Source organism: Cebidichthys violaceus, unplaced genomic scaffold, assembly GCF_023349555.1.
Source record: "Cebidichthys violaceus isolate CVI_PGR_0920_01 unplaced genomic scaffold, fCebVio1.0.p SCAF_31, whole genome shotgun sequence".
NCBI lineage: Eukaryota > Metazoa > Chordata > Actinopteri > Perciformes > Stichaeidae > Cebidichthys > Cebidichthys violaceus.
The window spans coordinates 2,315,751-2,335,896 of NW_027176495.1; the positions used below are offsets into that span (position 1 = coordinate 2,315,751).

General features: G+C 43.6%; 2 protein-coding genes across 4 annotated transcripts; both read right to left on the reverse strand.

Moving 5' to 3' along the window:
- Nucleotides 1-420: 420 nt before the first annotated feature.
- On the reverse strand, nt 421-5,899 carry fdft1 (farnesyl-diphosphate farnesyltransferase 1). Of its 2 annotated transcripts, XM_068724631.1 has the most exons (8): nt 5,688-5,899; nt 3,966-4,063; nt 3,397-3,580; nt 3,135-3,263; nt 2,624-2,815; nt 2,271-2,447; nt 1,856-2,008; nt 421-1,721 (listed from the first exon to the last, which is right to left on the reverse strand). In XM_068724631.1, the coding sequence occupies exons 1-8, from the start codon at nt 5,784-5,786 to the stop codon at nt 1,494-1,496; spliced, it is 1,260 nt and encodes a 419-aa protein (XP_068580732.1). In that variant the 5' UTR covers nt 5,787-5,899; the 3' UTR covers nt 421-1,493. The 2 variants fall into 2 exon arrangements, with proteins under 2 accessions (XP_068580732.1, XP_068580731.1); XM_068724630.1 differs by lacking the exon at nt 5,688-5,899 and having other exon boundaries at nt 3,966-4,558.
- Nucleotides 5,900-11,645: 5,746 nt separating this feature from the next.
- Nucleotides 11,646-19,285, reverse strand: gata4 (GATA binding protein 4). 2 transcript variants are annotated; one of them, XM_068724657.1, is made up of 6 exons: nt 18,547-19,285; nt 14,360-14,526; nt 14,107-14,232; nt 13,794-13,875; nt 13,497-13,633; nt 11,646-13,121 (listed from the first exon to the last, which is right to left on the reverse strand). In XM_068724657.1, exons 1-6 carry the CDS (start codon nt 19,064-19,066, stop codon nt 12,996-12,998), a joined length of 1,158 nt encoding a protein of 385 aa, XP_068580758.1. In that variant the 5' UTR covers nt 19,067-19,285; the 3' UTR covers nt 11,646-12,995. The 2 variants fall into 2 exon arrangements, with proteins under 2 accessions (XP_068580758.1, XP_068580757.1); XM_068724656.1 differs by having other exon boundaries at nt 13,767-13,875.
- Between the last annotated feature and the right edge of the window lie 861 nt (nt 19,286-20,146).

A 20,146-nucleotide genomic window follows, 5' to 3' on the forward strand; every position in this document is an offset into this window, starting at 1 on the left:
ATCTTTTTATAAGCAGCAAGTTATGGAATCACATGTCTGGTAAATGAATACGTTGTCAGTTAACATCTCATGTGACCTAACAAAAGTGTTGTTACAAAGGTAGACAGGTGACAGGTGCAACTTATAATTATCATGAACTTGATGGAAAATATGACATTTTAATTACTTTGCTTCGTGTTGATGACACTATGATTTCTGCAAGAACACTCGTGGTTAAAATCTCATAAATATAAGTAACAAAAATGAAGAGCAGGCCGATATAAGAACCTTGAAGCCGTGCTGTAAAATATAAAGAAATACATCATTTTAAAGTCTGGAATCTATAAATCCTTAACTGCGTTTAACCTCACTATAACTAGAATTCATTTAATAATAATTAACAGGCTGTAAACCAAAGAATGACAATCAGCATTCAGACCGTTTAGATTCTTTCACTTCTTTATTTAGTTAAAATATGTACAAATCAAAATGACACATTACATAGCAATGCTTGTAGCTCTCCTTTGGTTCTGTACAAGGTTACTGTGCGCTAGCCTTTCTACTCACCAAAGCTGCGTTAAGGACACTTTAACTAGCCATCTCAATATGCATTTATTTCAGACATCAAGTGTACCAGAACTTACATCTGTTCTCATTCAAACAGTCCATATCAAAACTACCCTGGAATAGCATCGTTCTCGTCTCCTGGTTCAAAGGACGTAGAGTTGAAAGAGAAAGAACAGACGTTGAGGAGTCGATGTGAAGCTCTACTGTGAGGAGACGCTGTCCACTCCACGCTAACATGCAGCGCTTTACTGTAGAGGGCGCTGTTCTTTCATTTGAGTGTTCCTCCTGTAGAAACAAGTGGAATTCATTTAAGTAGCTTTGTTTTCACGTGAAAAGAATGAAGACGCAAAATTAAACTGAATCTGGATTTGACCACGTTTTGTACACCATGTTCCCTACAGGGGGCAGTGTGTACTGTGCCTTTAACGGAGAACAGTACTCAAATATGACGAATCATTTCACTCAATTAAAATGTTACCAAAAAAAAAAAAAAACACAACGCACAATCAACACAAACATCAAACAGCAAAACGCCCTGAATAGTTTCTATGTGCTATTTCTGCTGGTGACCATGACCACACATCACGGTGAACTCCTCCAGGTTAGGGCTGCACAACATTCTCGCTCCATAGACTACGATATCGTACCCAAGGGTCTTATGCAGCTAGTTGAAAGAGAGCATCAGTAGAAAACTCCACAGGTCAGAGTTCCAATGGTTTGGTAGAAGATGATGGGAATAATTCCCTTTAATTTTTAGATTTCAACAAGCAATTTGTCGGGTCTTATTTTGCTCATATTGTGCAGCCCTGCTAGATACGCCCGTGGTCCTGTGACGGCCGAAATGAAGAGAGACAAAGTGGGAAGGCGTCCTTCGGATTCCTCAAGAGGCGAACCGGACCTCCGGAGCGGGCGAAGAGGCTTTCTGAGTCTGTGAGGGCAAATGGTGTTCACTGTCCCTGCATGTCGCCTGTGCCCTGCGCCTGCGCTGCAGTGGTGCTGAGGTACTGCCAGCTGAGGGCGGCGAGCAGCATGGCGGCGGACAGGTACATGGGCGACAGGTGGTGGGTCTTGGAGGGGAGGCTGGACTGCGACAGGGCGGACTTCTCTTCGATTAGAGACAGGATGTGCAGGGTTTTGTCCCGCGACGGATCCGTGTGGGACACCTTCTGTACAATCTGCAGAGAGGGAGAGCAAGACGGCTTGTGTTCAAGTGCTCCAATGTGACACTGACACACACACACACACACACACACACACACACACACACACACACACACACACACACACACACACACACACACACACACACCTCCTGGCTGTACTGGGAGATGATGGTCTGCACGGCGCTCATGTTGGTGGCTTCCATCATGAGGGTGACCGCCTGTCCCTTCCTGATCTTCACCACTCCCTGGAACACCATGGGGTTGTTGTAGCACGACGACAGCGTCGCTATCGCCATCACCTGGTCAGGAGAGGTGCAACATTTAGTTAACTGGAAGAACTTAAAGAGAGAAAAGAAACTTAATTTGTCTTGACAGCGTCTAATGAAAAATGTGGGAAGATGGGTGAGGTATACGACATCTAATGATCCTTAAGACACTGCATGTATCCATGCCGAAGTGATAAAAAGCTAACAGCACACTAATGAGCTCTTCAACTATTAGGTCACACAAATCAAAATCACTGCACCGTTGGAACTCGGCGAGTAGCGGCTCAGCGCTTACCTGTGGAATGGCGCAGAAGTTGAAGACGCTCTGGTTGCGCAGGCGGGACAGGTAGGCGATGACGTCCGGAACGTGTCGCAGCGCATCAGTGACCAGCAGGTTGAGACAGGACAGAGCCGACTCCAGCTTCTCCGGCTGGGCCAAGTCCTCCAGGCGACCTGCGAACTGACTCCAAGCCTGCAAAGGGAAACAAGGTACGAACACATCACATGCGGTACTGTGTCTTTAAATCAATACGCACATAATAATGTAAATAAAATAAAATACATTTCATAAAGCACAGTGGAAATGAGAAACACACTAAAGTATTCAGAAGCATTTTCTCACAACGGGACAAAGGAACACGTTCGTACCTCTTGTGGCCAGAAGGCCCGTCCCTCCGTTATGTCCTCCAGATAGTCTCGGATGATGTTGGTCTTCTGGAGGAACAGGCCCATGGAGTTGGCCAGCTCGGTGTCGCGCCCCACCTCGGGGTCCTCCAGCTGGGACGCAGAGAACAGCTGAGACAGACCGATACCGACCAGCCCCGCCACGTAATGGCAATACTGCACACAGAGAATGAGACACTCACTTTTTACTGTCACAGCACGGTCTGTATGACAACATGCTTATGACTGAACACACACACACACAGTCACTGTGACAACCATAATTAAACATCTATTCAACGTCGTCTGAAAATACACTGTTAAGACAGATGGAAGAAGAGAGACACATCCCAGTGTCTCTCAGTGCTCTGATCATCTCTAAAGGTACCACAGACAGTTAAGTTGTGTATTTCTTATTGCCATTTAAACACATGTCCCTGTAGTGCTTCGAACACATGTTGTCGTAACACATTTGTAAAACCAGGTTGAGGTTTACCTGGTCCCACTCCTTCATGGATCCCACTTTCTTTTCCAGGAATTCGGCCATTCCCACTCCCATCTTGTGGCAGATCTCAGAGATGACGTCTCTGTACTCCTGAGCGAGGTTTCTGAATTCCAGTGATATCTGGGTTGCAAGTTCACATGAAGATTAGAGATACAGATTAATAACAGCTATTAATCTGAGAGACTTCGCTTGAGACATTTCCTCACATGCCATCACACCAACTTGAATTGTACCACCATGCAGCGCTACTGACCGTGGGAAAGTCAGCCAGAACCTGCCGGTCTTTCTCCTGGCTCTCGGTGAAGCGCCACTCGTCCTGGTACAGGTAGGTGTGGAAGTCATTCAGCATGGGAACCTTCTTGTCCAGAGGGATGGTCATGTCGTCCTCCACTGTGTCCAGCGCTCGCAGCACCAGGTAGAAAATACAGACCGCATGTCTGGATCAGGAAGACAGGAGACAACTTCATCACACAACAGACATATTGTATTATAGTGGAGATTTACATGTGTATTGTTACTGGTAAACAGGCTTGGGTTGCAGTGCATTGTGGTTTATTGAGGCTATACTATCTATTGAAACGCCTTCTTAGCGTTTTGCTACCAGACATTATCGTGTCTCCACAGGACATGCCGACATTTAGTTGTTGACTCTTTCCTGGAGAAATGCATCCAATCCAAGCATGTCTGAACTGTTCTCAGTAACATAAAGCATGTGCCGAAAAGGGAAGCAACCCCAGCCAACGCCCCAGGTTATGCCCTTCACGAAAGAAGGCACGCATGCATGCATACAGACACACCCCCATGCAGCCAGCTCTCACCCACCTCAACTCCCCGTCCAGCGCTTGGATCACAGCTGCAAAACTCCGGCTGGTTTGGTTCAGGTACAGGTAGCAGGTCCGCAGACTCTCACTCATGGACTCCTGGTGGGAGAGACAGAGGAAGCCCGTGTGTCGGTAAAAGCCTGCGGGTCGGAGGGCGCTGGAGGGTCGGGCGGCCTCCTGCAGGCCCCGCTCACCTAGCCTCCAGCCCAGCAGGAGCGACCGAGGAGCGGACCCGCAGCCCCGTGGTGCAACCGAGAGAGAGCGCTTGAACAAGGACAGCGAGACCGGACACTTGCAGCAAGCTCCGGCCATACGAATAACCTGACGGCACGACACGACCCGCAGCTACAACACGACGCTGAACATGTCGACGCCACGGCGGGTGGGGGAGTTTCAAACATGTAGGCTAGAGGGCACGCGAGCTGAGGGGTCGAGGGAGGTGAAAAAACGCTTCTTTGTGGGGAGGGGGGGAGCTAAATGAAGCGCTCCTCTGATCGCCTCGCTGCGCAGTTGAGCAGGGTCTCTGCGCAGCGTTTGTAGATCTGCTGTTATGATCACGTCGCTCCGCCCACCTCGACCCATAACAACACCAGCTGTTTATTCCACAATCTGCTTCTTCTTCTACTACTTTAACTGCATAACTCAATGTTGTTAGCAGCTCTAATCACATGAACCACGTGACCTCTGGTGATATGTAACTGTTCAACAGTACGTGTGGAGAACATGAACACAAACGGCACCCGTAATAATGCAGGAACACATCAAATGTGACTTATGTCGACACATGTCTTGCACGTCATGTCTCTCACAAGGGCAATCACGTGATCACTGAGCCAATGATGTGAATGTTGATCATGGTTTCAACTCTCTGCTCATCTTGCCTGTATTTCAAAATAAGAGCGCAGTGTTACTCGAGACAATTCTTCAGACTGCTTTCAAAGAACCAACATTAGCTGGATGGGAATAAACAGGATTAGATTTGGATTCGAGCTCGATTAAAGCAGGTTCGACTTGAGAATTACAGCTAGAGAGTGAGTTAAACCACAACAGGACCCTGAAGGTGACAGGAGCTGTTTGAGGAAGTTGCTACATGATATACATGGATCTCAGACTTCACGTTGAATTCAGTTAAACTTTTGTCTGCTTCACTTAATAATGCTGCCCACCCCAATAAAGGACGACTAAAGACCCACTGGTCACACCATGATGCAGTCTATGCATCTCTCTCTGTCTGTCTGTCTTTGTGTCTCTCTCTCTCTGTCTGTCTCTCTCTCTGTCTGTCTCTCTCTCTGTCTGTCTCTCTGTCTGTCTCTCTGTCTCTCTGGGTCACATTGGTGTTAAACACAGGGATTAGCCGTGAGACATGCGCACATCATCCATCCCCGGCGTTGAACCGTCCAAGCTCATTATGTAACGTAAATCCCAAATCAACGGTCATGTCTGTTTGTGTACGTCTGAGCCAACACGGGAGCGCGAGATCTAAGTAGTTCAACGAGCTGACTCTCTTATTACCATTTAGGTCAATCCACTACCGGGCAGCCTGACTGTGAACAGGCCTATGTGACGTCCCGTGTCGGTCTGTGGTGCGTTCAAAGGGGGACCATCATGCGCTACTTGATCCGAGAGGCAAACCTGTAACTGCAACCAGTGTATCCGTCTTGCATGTTGCGTTCATAGTCATCTGACACGTTTATTCTCAGAATAAAACGGAGGGTCTACTCACATAATCCAACTTTCGCATGAAGGCTCTGCATCCCCCCATCTTGAATTTGAACAGGTTGAATATCTCTTCCGGGTGTCCCAGTGACTTCAGGACGTCCATGTTGCCTCTGGTCTTCAGCTGGTCCTCTGACTGACTGATGTGTAGACCCTGGAGAGATGTTCCCCATCAGAGCGACGCGTCGCTGAGATGCAGCAGCAGCAGCGGCACCATGAAGAGAGCGAGGCGAGTCGCCAGATCGACTGACGCCTCTGATTGGTTGGCGAGTCATGGTCATAGCGCTCAGTGTCCAATGAGCGAGCAGAGCGTCTGGTGTGATGCCCCGCCTAAGCAGACGGGCAGTGGAGCGCGGCTTCTGATTGGTCCGTGACTCTCCCTTAAGGGACACCGTACCTGCTCATTGGAGTTATGTAATCATGGGACTGAGAGCTGGTAGGTGTTCGAACACACTGTTCAAACACCATCTGAGCTTTATTTTATGAACACACACACTTTATTTGTGTATATATTGTGTTTGTTCGACTAACTGTGAGGCAAATACATAAAGGTTATTATCATTTTTAGGATTATTTATTAAATCCTTAACATGAAAGAGTACATTTGTTTGATCCCAAGCAGTAAAACTGTAATATCTCTGCAACTGAAGTACAAGAGAATACGCATCGTTTAAGTAACTTTAAAAAAAAAGTGTATTACATATAATGTATTAGATATTACATATGCTATGACCATCAACTATACACAATAAATAAATAAATAAAGCTACAGAATACACTATATACTCTAACGTTTTAAATATGAATTGTATATTAGGATACAATATTTACAAATAGTGACGAGACTATGAAGTTGGAATACTTTTCATAAATTAAATACAACTTGATGTATGAATTGCCTGCAAAATATATTTTGTTATGAGTTTAAATGAGTTTAACTTCTCTCTCTTGCTTGCAGTTTCACACACATATGTACACATATATGCAGGCACCAATAAAACACTATCAAGTACAAATATTGTCATGTGGAATTGTACAATAATACAGCTGGTAGCACACAAACACCCACACAGCAAAAGGAGAGTGTGACAGTGTATATTATTCCATCAAAAGCTAAATGAATCTCTCTGATGTAATACCTGGCACAAAATAGCCTGGAAGTATGAGGGTCTCCGTAACGAATTGATTCAATTGACGCACACACAGTGAGAACCGGGATGCTTTAGATCTAGATGATCAAACTCTCTCTCACAACAAATAAGTTCAGTTCAGGGAACAGACCCCTGAGAAATAGAGCCTTTTCACAGCAGACTGTTTTACGTGTCATAAGCACAGGTGCAACTAATTTCATTAACGATGGCTCTAAGCGTCCCGGTAAGCCGTGACAGTGTGACAGCGAGCCAGCAGAGACGGTGTCCACCTCGACAGCCAATTGGCACTGGAACACTTGAATAGAGCCAAGCCTTTGATCATTTGTTGCACCTGTGCTTTTCCTCTACTTATGCCAAAAGTCTACTGTGAAAAATGTCTCTCTGTCTGTCTGTCTGTGTGTGTGTGTGTGTGTGTGTGTGTGTGTGTGTGTGTGTGTGTGTGTGTGTGTGTTGCACCTGTATTTAAATTGCATAATGCTTTTCTGCAGTAAAAAGGAGTGGCAGTCAATACAGCAGCTCTTTGAGACTGAACACACAGCGGTGCTTTGAGCTAAATGCTAATGCTATTATGCTATCATGCTCCCCATGACCATGACGGGGGTCCGGCCTATGTTTCCTCAGCCCTATGTTTCCTCCGCCCTATGTTTCCTCCGCCCTATGTTTCCTCAACCCTATGTTTCCTCAGCCCTATGTTTCCTCAGTCCTTCCCTCGGCCCCATGTTCTCTTAGTTCCCTCCGCTCTATGTTTCCTCAGCCCTATGTTTCCTAAGCCCTATGTTTCCTCAGCCCTAGGTTCCCTCAGTCCTTCCCTCGGCCCCATGTTCTCTTAGTTCCCTCCGCTCTATGTTTCCTCAGCCCTCTGTTTCCTCAGCCCTATGTTCCCTCAGTCCTTCCCTCGGCCCCATGTTCTCTTAGTTCCCTCCGCTCTATGTTTCCTCAGCCCTGTGTTTCCTCAGTCCTTCCCTCGGCCCCGTGTTCCTTTCGTTCCTTCGGCCCGTGTCGTGTGGTTAGTACTGGTTGTGGTTTTTGGTTGGGTTGGTTAGGTTTAGGGCTGAGAAGTAAGGTTGGTTAGGGTTAGTGTAAGAATATCAAGGTAAGCCAATGAAAGGCAAAGTAGTTTGGGTCATGACTTTGTCATAATGGGGAAAAAAAGATGTTTATCAACGTTCACCATCTTAATTTAGTGTGTTAGTATGCTAACATTAGATGAAATAACTTTAACTTAATTAAAAGTAAACAAAGGTATTTGCTCATAAACCAGACCTTTTAACACATTCTAATGTTGATGATGGCGTGAGACGACAAGTCAGGGAATCCACAAAGTGATTACAAATCATCCTGAGGGGGACATGAACGTCTGCAGCACGTTTTATGGCAATTCCTCAAACGGCAGCTGAGGAATTTCACTCAATGGACAACTTGTTAGTGATGCAAGAGAACAAGTCAGAGGAACACCAGAGTCATTGGGATTCATCCTCTGGGCACCAGGAAGGCCGTGATACCATTTCCTGTCAGTCCATAAAATATGTGTTGAGACATTTTAGGTAAAATAAGTGAATACCTTTATTGTAGCATTTCAGCTCTGAAACAACCCATGACCCGATGAGAAACCCAGAGCAGAGAAACACCCAGATCCTGTCAGACGTGTTACTCTGCATGACTGGTTGTAGCATCAGTCTCCTCTTCTGTATTTGCATGCTGTCGTCTTAAAGCGACACTGTCTGTACATGTTTTCCTCCATCAGCTGACAGCATTTCTCAGAAGCCACATGAAAGCACACAGGAGATTGATTACAATGTGTGTTGTTGCTATAGAGGCAGATAGCCGCAGGCATCAAACCTCCACGGTGTTGTTTTGATCAGTTCAACATGGTTTTAATATATCACCACATCACCGGTTATGGACCGCAGCCAACCTCCTACAACAGTGTTTGTGTCACACTACAGCTTCCATGAATGCACCTGACCCATGAAATGAACCAGAAGAATGTCATTCGTTGCCATTTGTCGTCTACTTCTCCTCTGCAAGCTTCTGTGAAATTGTTAATCTGGCGGGGAAAAAAAAAAGATAGCTGAGGACACCGCAAGACAGTTGATGACACACACAGACACACACACACAAGCTTGCCAAAAAAGAGGCACTACATCCACAGTGTGCATGGATTGATAATATCTACATGAGCGTTACCAAGAGGAGGAGCTCAGTGCTGAAAGTCACAAACTCTCAGGCAGTTCCAGGTGAACGTGTTGGAGGTGCAACCCATCAGCTGTCCCTCGTCCCCCTCTGTCTGTCAGAGCTGTTCCTCTTGTAATCAGGAGAACGGTCTACATGTCCTCCTCTGACCCTACGAGAGACAACAGGAGATACCTTTCAATTGAATTGGATTCCTGAAATACCGGAGCGAAGGAGTCTGGTTTGACCTTCCCATGTGAGTAAACTCAGTTCTTCCTTTGACAAAAAACATGACAGAGAGGGGACCAGACTTGTCCTTGCATCCTCATAGTGTCTGACTTTTTTGTTGAATTTGCTGAAGCATAAGCTCTGAAATTATTTTATTCTGTCAGCGAAACCATCAACTAATGTTGCAACCAAACAGCATTTCATTCATTTCAACAGCCACTGCTCATACCCTGTTCTCTGATCCCACATGATAATCAACCAGTTATTGTTCAGGTTGAGCCGTAAACAACCTCCGTTTAATGGATATGAAAAGAAGTGTTGGGTCAGTCTTAAAACTCTGCAGCACAGAGGTGAGACTGACAGAGATGCAGAGTGTGTATATATATATATATATATATATATATATATGTATACTTACAATATACATATGAAGTTGTCTTAAGCGACGTGTTTCAACAGGAAAGTCGAGGTTCATTTATGCAGCTGGGTTGCTTTGGGACAGAGGGTATTTCAGGTGACACATTTTTTATTTCCTCTTAGTCATGCCGCAAAAGCGTCAGAGTAACAGTATAACAGTATATTATTACCATTATTTTCACATATTTCCCACAGTATAATCACGCTATATATATATATTTCAACCATATGCACATATAAGCCAGTGTGTAGGATTTAGGGGGATTCATTGGCAGAAAGTGAATCTTAGAGTTGTTGTGTTTTTGTTACCTTATAATGGCTCCTTCCTATCTACACAGGGAGCAGGTCCTCTTCACATAGTCCACAGTTTCACGTTTTTATGATACCTGCAGGCCGCTGTGGTTCTGTGACAGGAATGAATAGGGAGGGGGGAGCGGAGAGGAATTCAGTTGAAATGCAACCTCACCTCTATACGCCACTAGATCCACACGCTGCTCTTTGACAGACATGAGAGAGAATCTATCCTCTCAAGAACGCAAATAAGTCAAACTGTTCCTTTAAAATGTTAGCACTTGTCCACTTGGACTTTGTGCTTGGAAATTTAAAAACATATTCATGAATGACACCAGTTTCACAGTGTTTTTGTGGTATTCGCTCAAACTTATATGCGATATCTTTGTGTCAGGACGAGCTGCACACCTGAAGCCCGTGTGAACGGAGGGAGAACCAGGAGCTTCTTCTTGGAGCAGATGTCATCCTGGGCCGACACACAACACTCCGTCAAGAGAGTATTGGGGCATCTCAAGTTCAGACAAGTCAACGGTGACATTTCACTCAACGAGTCCGTCAACAAGAAGTTTTTGGAGTTTCACCATGACATCACCGAGGAATGTGGCGCAGAAGATAAACAGCATTCGTGGGCCGTTATTGAGAAACAAGAAGAGGTCGTCATGTATGGACCGTATTATCCTAATTACAACAACGGAAAACACAGCGAGGACATCATTATCAAACAAACGCAGGAACTCCTAGAGTCCGAGTTTGTCTCAGAGCAATGGAAGGTGTACGTTTTCACCATGAACAGCCCGTGTTTGGCTAGAAAAAGCGAGGCATGCATGCTGAACCTGGTGCAGAAAGCTCTGGAGTGGAGGAGCGTGTATGGAGTCAAGACTCATATTGGTTATTTGAAATGCTGGGGATTCAAAGGAACTAAAGAAAATCTCTTCAAGGACATTAACTACAGCCAAGTGGACTGTATGGATCAGAGCGAGGACCACAAGAGCTACGTTAAAGCAGCTGACAACGCTGAAATGAATCCCTTATGTGAAGTTGTGTTTACTGCCGTGAAACACCTCCTGAGATCTGCGAGTTTTGCTTTGATAAACATTGTGCCTGGACAGGACTGGAAGAGCTACTTTAAAGATCTGCATTGTATGTTTGAAAGCTTACCAGAAGAGGAGAAAGAAATCTGCACACAGGAGGCGAACACCGTGGTCGAGGCAGCACAGGTTCTGCTTTCAGAAAAAAGTGAAAGCTTTGAGGAATATCTAGAAAGAGGATGTGCGTTTGCACTTGATTATGCTTTTAGTTCACAGTTATCTGACGCCATCCAGGATCAAATAAGGCTCACGTTCCAACTCTGCTGGAAGGAGATGGTGCAGAGCAAATACGCTGAGCTCATCAGGGAGAAGCTGACTGACGACTTCAATCACTGTACCGTCCAGCTCTTCATCACAGATATTGCAAAGTTCACAAAAGAATACTTAGAAATTGGAAGGATTCAGTTTTCAGAAGAAGCTCCGCAAGTTGTCCGATAACCATCCTCTTCACAAAGACGATGAAGAAGCCAAGACTATATATATATATATATATATATATATATATATATATATATATATATATATATATACTGTATGTACCGTACATCACACACGTTTGGTGTGCATTAGAAGTGGAGTGAATGACACCAAACTTTGATATCATACATACCATTTGCATCCTGTCAAAATGCTTTTGTCTTTATTAGTTTCCTCAGTAGAGCTACAGTTGCACACAGAGGGCATCAGGTAGTGTTAGTGCACACTGAGACATCGCTCACTGTGTCTTTACAATATAACTCAAATGGTGTATTACAATTATACTGGAGTGGAGTTTTTTTACACATATGCTCATATATTTGTTGGTTACTGCATGTGTCGACGCCTCACGTTTACTCGCGTTGCCCCATGATTGTCACGAGCAAATGAAAGTAATAATCTGTACAGTTTTGATACAATGCACCGACATAAAGCCAAACAACCTTCAGCTTATAGATGACGGCTAGACGGCTGCGTGGGTTTCATAATAAATACTAGCAGGATTAAAGGAGATTAAGCTGTTTTATGGATGCACTTCTGCTCTCCTGTCAGCAGAGGGAGCTATGTACAGTGACTTCATCATGTGCAGCTTGCTCGCTGCATAGGTAGTTTTTCATGTGTTTTTTCATAGAGGTGTCCATACTGACATGTCTTTTTTTTAACATTTTAAAATCAAAAAGGCACACAGGTTAGGTCAGAGCCAGGAACAAGAAGCCACTGAGTGGGAGATGGTGTTTAAGGTCGTTCCTCTGGTGGATTCAGGGATTCTCTCTTACAGTACGTTCATGATAAATGCTCCTGATTAGCTTTTCTTTGTGCACTTAGATGAAACTACACCTGTTCTTTACAATCACTGGTATCACATTTTTTAAATATAATTTCCATTCTTCTCCATTGCACTGTGATTTCATATCTGCAAGAAGATGCCGTATGAGCGTGCGACGATCTCGTTGTTCTGATTGTGAGTTGACCCTTTGACCCTTTAAGAACACTCATACAACTCCTCTGTGGTGAGACGTTTGACATCAACGTGTGCTTCTTGTGATTATTTTCATGATTTAGCAAAACTGTCCGTAATAATATGAAATTGAAAACAAATATATTTAAATAAAAATACCTCTGGGAGATAAAGACGGGTCACTACTGTTATCACTGGTTTATGCTACAGTATCTGTCACTTAATGGCCCTGCACTGGAACGGTAGAGTGACCAAAAATAAAGTTTTCACATCAAGAGTTGTTTAATCACAGTGCTGCTCTTTAACAAACTCCATTCAGTCCATCGAACGCACAGGATCTGTGCCCTTCTGTCAAAGATCTCCACTTCTTTTGTGCCGCCCAAACATTCGTCCCAAAGCGCTGCACTGAAGACGCTGAACGGTGTGAAGGCTGCAGGAACGTCTGCATCCAGAGCGGCGGTCTGCTTCCTGGAGACGCTCGTCTCTCTGGAGACTTTAACCGGTGTGCTTTGAAACGCTGTGTTGCGGGTCTTCTAGGCCAGGATGAGGTTGTTCCAGGGCTCAGCTTTGGAGCCAGAAGACACGCCGTGGCCCCCAGGGGACATCTTGAGAGGAATGGCCCCGCCTTGAGCGGCCATGTAGGCTGGCAGAGCTGAAATCTAGAGGGATGGAGTAGAACATGGTGAGAAGGCCAGTACAGGAGTCTGTCACGTGATCGCTCCTGCATAGATGGAGACTTTGACCTTTCCTTTCATTGTCATATCAGTTGGCATGTGGGACGAATATCAATATAATACATGCAATATAATACTCAATCCGGATCATAATAGTTGTATCTCAACTGTTGTTTTATAATCCTAATCTTAAAGGGCATGTTGGGCCTTGTCATTAGGCCTTTAGGTAGTACTATGTTCTGTGTTTATTAGGTTGTAGCTGAATGTGATTGAGGGCGTGTACCTCTTTCATCATCACAATCACAGACTCTAATATACAGACTCACAATTCTCTGAAATGTGACTGAAAAGGTGTCGGACCTGTGCGTGAGCGCTGTGGTGTGTGTACAGGCTGTGAGTGTCCGGCTCTGTCTTTATCTGTCGAGGCTCCTCAGAGGTGGTGGAGGCCCTGGGAGTGCTGCTTGGCGTGACTGGAGTCCCATCACTGCCTGGGGTCCCTGTGGAGCACCAGAGCTGAAGTCAGTACACATTCACAGGCAGTATGCACACGCAAACCTGCCTTTTTTAGTACGTCTTAGCTGCAGTAACATCTTCTTAATCTAATATCTATATCTACATATCTGCACCAACCTAAGCGCATGTGGTTTTGAAGCTCACCAGCTTGGGACTTGTTGAGGTTTTTGGGTTTGCGTTTGCGGGTCTGGATCCCCTCTTTCTTCATGGCCAGAGGTCGTGGTACCTGTCAAGACACAAGAACAAATACATAACCTTTACCTTTAGCCGTCAACAGCAGACAGAAGCAGGAGAAGTGTAGCGTCTATGAAGGCTGGAGAGAGATAAATACCTAAAGGTGTGATCCAGATTCACAGGATCCACTCATTTCTAAAGATCCGTTTTTAAAAAGAATGTGAATGATCCGTTTTAATTTAAAGTATAAATGTTCTTAAAGTGGTAGCAGAGATGCACCTACCCCATGGAGTTTCATGTAGAGCCCACAGGCGTTGCAGACCGGCTCGCCCTCTGCGTTCCGTCGCCACAAGGTGGTGGTGGTGGTGTGACAGTTGGTGCAGGACAGGCCAACTCTCCTCGAGGCAGACTGCAGCATATAAAATATGTCAGAGTTCTACGTTAAAAAAAGAAGCAGAGAAACTAAATGCATCCATTCTCCCTGAGGCACACTGCAGGTGAATGTATCCACACTGCACTGCTCCACGGTCACCCACCAGCCGTCGTTGAGGTTTGATAAGAGGTCTGTTGATGCCGTTCATCTTGTGGTACAGTCCGCAGGCATTGCACAGGTAGTGGCCTGTACCATCCCGCCTCCACAGGGGGGTCGACATCGCCCCGCAGTTCACGCACTCTCGGCCCTCAGCAAAGTCATCGAACAGGTCTGATGGAGGACGACAAGAAAGAAGTGATGAGCCCAAAAACATCCGTTTTTCTCTTCCCTTCAGCCTCATCTGGATCGGACAGTGATCTGCTCAATGCATGTAAAGAGTTCTTTAACCGTCATAACTGCAGTGGATGAACTCAAAAACAAATGCATCCTGGTCAAGCTGACTTTATGCCACATTACAATGTTCTCCACCCTCCTAAATAAACACTTCCTTGCACCGTCAAACTCTGATTGCCAAATGCAGGAGCATCTCTGCACCAGCAGGAGGAGCAGGCCGCAGTCTAAGGCCCACCCAACAGCAGGCTGGAATCCCTCCTTATCTTCCACCTCCGACAGATAAGAGTCGGCTGGAAACATAGACGGAATAGAGCTCCATCACATTCAAATGGAGACTTTGTGTCTGTATCTCTCTCTCTCTCAGTTTGCATGACATCTCATGCAATGTTGCACATATCTCTGCAGAAGCACTTAGCCTTTCAGGGGAAGGAGGCATCAATCAGCGGTTTGATGGTGACGGTAAAAGTGACTATATTCATCTACGACTGTGAGGTTCGCTGAGAATAGATTAAGGAAATGTGCAAAACGCTCACACATTAACCGTAAAAGCCACATTTAAATCAGATTATTTTAAGCGTACGCTCCACCGTGCATATGTATTATAAATAGTAATATAGAATAAACAAAAGTATGAATCTGGCCTCCATGGGCTCCTCCCTCGCTGCAGTGTTCTGACACACGTGCAGGCCTCCTCCAAGGCTGGGAGCCAAACGGACACAGCAGGGCGAGCTGACCTTGAGCCATGTGCAGCCAACACAACGCAGCAGCGCCAGACAATACACCAGAGAAGCGCCGCGGCGTCCGCGTGTCTGAATGGAGCTTCACGTCGTTCCACTGAGTAAACGTCAGCGTGTGTCTTTATCAGGGGACGCTGACGCTAAGGGGACAAAGGTGAAAGCACCTGTGACATGTGTGAAGACTGAACGTGTCCCGCGCAGCTTTTAACTGCGTGTTTCCTTCGTCACAGTGGTGACGGTGGACAAGGCGTTACAGTGCAGCGTTTAAAAGCACAATATTCATTGTATCATATTTATCTGCTGTTCTGAGACGTCACACTGACACGGGACCTTCAGCTGTGCTCACTGATGACGTTTGATAATAAGACTTTACATGCAAAACCTATGATCATCACTGATATACAATATATAATAATAATAATGGAGGGGCCTTTCTCAATGCTGTAGTACTGTACTCTACCTAGTTTAAGGTACTTGTAGTTCATTTCCGTTTGATGCAACTTTATGCACTTATAACATTTATTTGACAAATAGTTACACATTTTGTTTTAAAGAAAGAACATAAGATGAGTGTGTATAATATGATGCATTGTAAATTGAACTACCAATCAGTTTATGAAATAGTTCAAATCAACTCCAGCATCCAAGATTAAATTCTTCTGACAAATTAATGTAGTAATAATCCTGTAATGATGATAAATATATTAGAGTAACTCACAGATTCATTGTTTCTGTATTGAAAACGTTCAGGTTTAATACTTAAAGTATTTTTTTTAATAATACATACTTTTATTTAAATAATATTTTCAGTACAGGAGTTTTACTTGTTTTTACATCCTTGTAATTTCTTGTACATTAAATAATTATCATTTTGTATTTCATACATTTCATCCTCACTGCTTTTTAAATTTGACTTTACTCTATTTATTTATTTTCACTAAATGTTTACTTAACTGTAAGAATATGTACGTCACTTAGTGGCCAACATGATGAAAGTACTAAACTGTTGAAGTCGTCAGTTTGTTTTTTATTTTGTACTCCAGAGGAAGAAGCTTCATCATCATCATCATCGTCCTGTCAGTGACAGCACAGATATGATCCCTCATAAACTATGTCATATAAGGAATCAATACAAACTCAATTCAAGTGAATTTTAAACAATTCAAAAAATATTTTCACAAATGTTTTGAAGAATTTAAGTTTAGAATTTACGCTGATTGTGATTATTTTCTCAGAGCTTCTCACCAACAGAACAACAGAGACCTTCACTGCGCGGCTCAACGCCAACAAATACATATTTAATAATCATCAAACACTGAGCTTTGGTTTCACGTGAGTGTAAAACAATGAGCTGAAGCCTGAAGCGTCTCTGGAGAGAAGCGGTGAGTAAACAGTTTGATTGTGATCAGATGAAGGTCAGTGCGGATCAATGCTGATATCATCACACCGAACAGCTGATCAAACAGTTAAAAGAGGCCATTATTCAAATGATCACCACACGAAACGTGTTGAAGAGCAGCGCGTCAGACAGAACATGGAAACTATAAACGAAGAAAGTAATCGTCTGTTGCTCAACTATTAATAAGATAAAACTAATTATGATAAGTGATAATAACTTTAATAATGATCCGGCCCTTCAGATTAGGACGAACATGTAGATAATGGAAGAAACAGGAGCCAAACAAACACAACGATGATTATTAATGCTAGGAAAGTAGAGCAGTCATCAAAAAAACGGACAAATCAATGTGTTTGAATATAGTATAATAATCCAGAGTTCAGCTATAGATTCACATCCGCATCATCAAGTTATATGCTGACATCAAAGCTGCTTATTTGAATACAAAGTGTTTTCACTGTATCTGAATAATTGACTCTTCATGAAGGTGTGAGGATCAGATTCTTCACTCACTTCTAATCAGATCTGACCTCACAAGACCACAACCAAACACAACCCATAAACCATAAACCATAATCCATATAAACTGTTATCAGTTCACGTTCAGTTCATTATTCCTTCCTAAAGCTCCAACATTCATGAAGATAAACCAAACATGTGTGTTATGTTTTTTCACATTTGAGTATTAAATTAAATATTATATTATTATTTGTCATTAATACTCGATACTGGCCTATTGTTTTTAGTTTATTCATGAAGGAAATCATCACACAATTTGGTATTTAAATTAAAATGTATGTTTCCAAAATTATTTAAAATAAAAGTCAAAATGAAGAAAGCATGAATGAATTTCACTCAATGACGTTATTTAATTGTTTTTACGTGTAAAAAGTCGCCTCATTAATATTCATTAAATATGAATAATTCATATAGAACCAGAAGCAGAAATGCTTTCAAATAACCGCGAGATCAAACGATCCTCTCGGGTTCAACGTATCCTTTAGGAATCCAATAGAACATTATTATGAACAGTTACAGATGTTTCCATTTAATAATAAAAAACAGACATCAGTGAATTAAAAATCGCGATCAAGAACCAGAAGGTGGAACCGGCCTTTGGTGGTTCTGCAGGCCTCGCGCTGAACTGATGACCACGTCTCAGTGATGATCGGCCTCACGTGCAGCCTGTAACTGTCCGCGGTGACTCTTCTTTTAATCAAATAGGGCCTTATGAATAAAAACACAACATGCTCGCGCCATGTTTCGTTTGGACGTGTTAGACATCAGCAGAAGTGTGATGAACAAATAACTCATGGTCATAATTCCAGCACGTCTAATTGATTCGCTTTGTATCGTGAATACTCGTGTTGTATTGTATCATTGTAATGACGTATGGATTTATTTGTAATTTTAAAATCATAATTTAAATAAATGTGGAGTGTGTTCTGTCAGCTAATAAACGACATGCCTTCATCTTGAAGTTTAATAGATAGATTATTTATATACCTCACTTGCATATTTATTTTTCGTTTTCAGGAGAACTCTGTTGTTCTTTTAACAAACACGTATTTGTTTCAGGCCTGGCAACCTTTCCCCTCCTTCGTGTTTGTTTTTGATGGCCATAAACTGTGGGCCTATTGTCGTTCATCGTTGACATAAATAAAGGACATGCTTCTCTCTTTTACTGGTTTGCACTTATTTCTTGTTGCTGTGACAGTGAAGCTCATAGTTTGACATTATTTACATTTCTGTCTGGAAGTCAGAACACATTTTATTTGTCAACAAAATATAGAAATGCTAAATGAAAAACGTTTTGCTCACCGATGTTTGGGTGCCGTGTTGCGCCATGAGGAGCACCGGTTTGGAGACCGTGGAGGACTGGGCTCTCAAAGTGGGACGCAGGCCACGCTCCACCCACGTTCGGGCTCATGTAGGCCGGGTAGGGGCTGTGATACGACCCGCTGAGGCTCCGGGCGCTGTAGTGCTCCCTCCCGTTGGCAGAGATGTTTAGCGGGCTGCTGTAAGAAGCCGCCGTGTCCCGGGCCGTGGGCACCCCGGAGGACAGAGGCGGACTGGTGGAGAAGGCGAAGCGCGGAGACACCGGGGAGTGGTTGTACGAGGGCACCGTGTCGGCGCACGGCTGCGCCCAGGCTGAGTGGCTCGACGCGGGGCTGCTCTGCTGCGACGCACCGGGCGTCTGGAGGTATGGCAGCGCCGGCATCATGGGGGTGACGACCCGGGTCGTGGGCACATAAACCGGGGAGGTGCCCGTCGAGGCGTTGTGCAGAAATCCGGCCTCATAGGAGTGGGGTCCGTGGTTGGTCATTATGCCCTGATACATTTCCTCTCCTTGAAGCTGCACATCCGTGTCGATAGAATGGATACTGATAGTATGGATGCCGTTACGCACAGGACTGCTGAGTAACGCAAATACATATGATTAAATACAATCCGCGAGGCTCTGTCGTCCTAATTAATATCAGATCTGCACCCAAGAAGCGAAGCCGAGCAACAATCAGACAATTAAGAATAAACTGAGAGAAGAGTCACGAGAGCGTGGAGGCGGAGAGAGAGACTGATCAAGATCCAGCATCTCTCTCTCTCTCTCTCTCTCTCTCTCTCTCTCTCTCTCTCTCTCTCTCTCTCTCTCTCTCTCTCTCTCTCTCTAAAGCCAAAAATATGTGAAAATGATTTACTCAAACGTGTATTTTATTTTAGGTAGCTGAAGTTCCTTGGCTTCAGTGTTAACCAGACTTTTTTTTTTTAATAAATACATTTATATATTTTCTCCATTATGTCCCTCCTGACTGCTAAATTCGATAAAAATCGATTGTTTTTCGTTTGTGGATTTTTGTGATTTCTTAAAACAAAAAACGAATTTTATATTTTGATCTATGAATTAAATTAATTTGCATAAGAACCCTTTACAGTATGTTTATAATCTCTATATCTGGCATAAACGATTTCAGAACATCTGTAAATAAATTAATTTTGAACATTAAAGCAGCTTTTATTTGTGTTAAAGTCCTGAAGCTGTTTCCAATCAAAGCCTCCAAACCAACTCTCTTAAACATTTATTAAAACATGTTTTCGTTAATCCGAAATGAATCAGCCTGTCGAATAAACGCTAATAAATAGATAATAATACTTTATTTAATACTATTAGGGTCTAACTTGTTTAAGTCTTTCACTAAATGGTGATTGGTTGATTGTTCATTTTAATTATTTTTTTTGGGGAATAGCGCCACAATATTCTTGTGTGTCTGTGGTACTTTTATTGCAGTGATGTAATGTTTATATGATTATCTAAAATAATAGTTACACTATCATAATCATATGCGTATTATTTTTCCTGATTGAAACCTGAGATGTGGTATTTTTTGCAGCGGTGCTGCTTTACAAACACATAATTATTCTGATG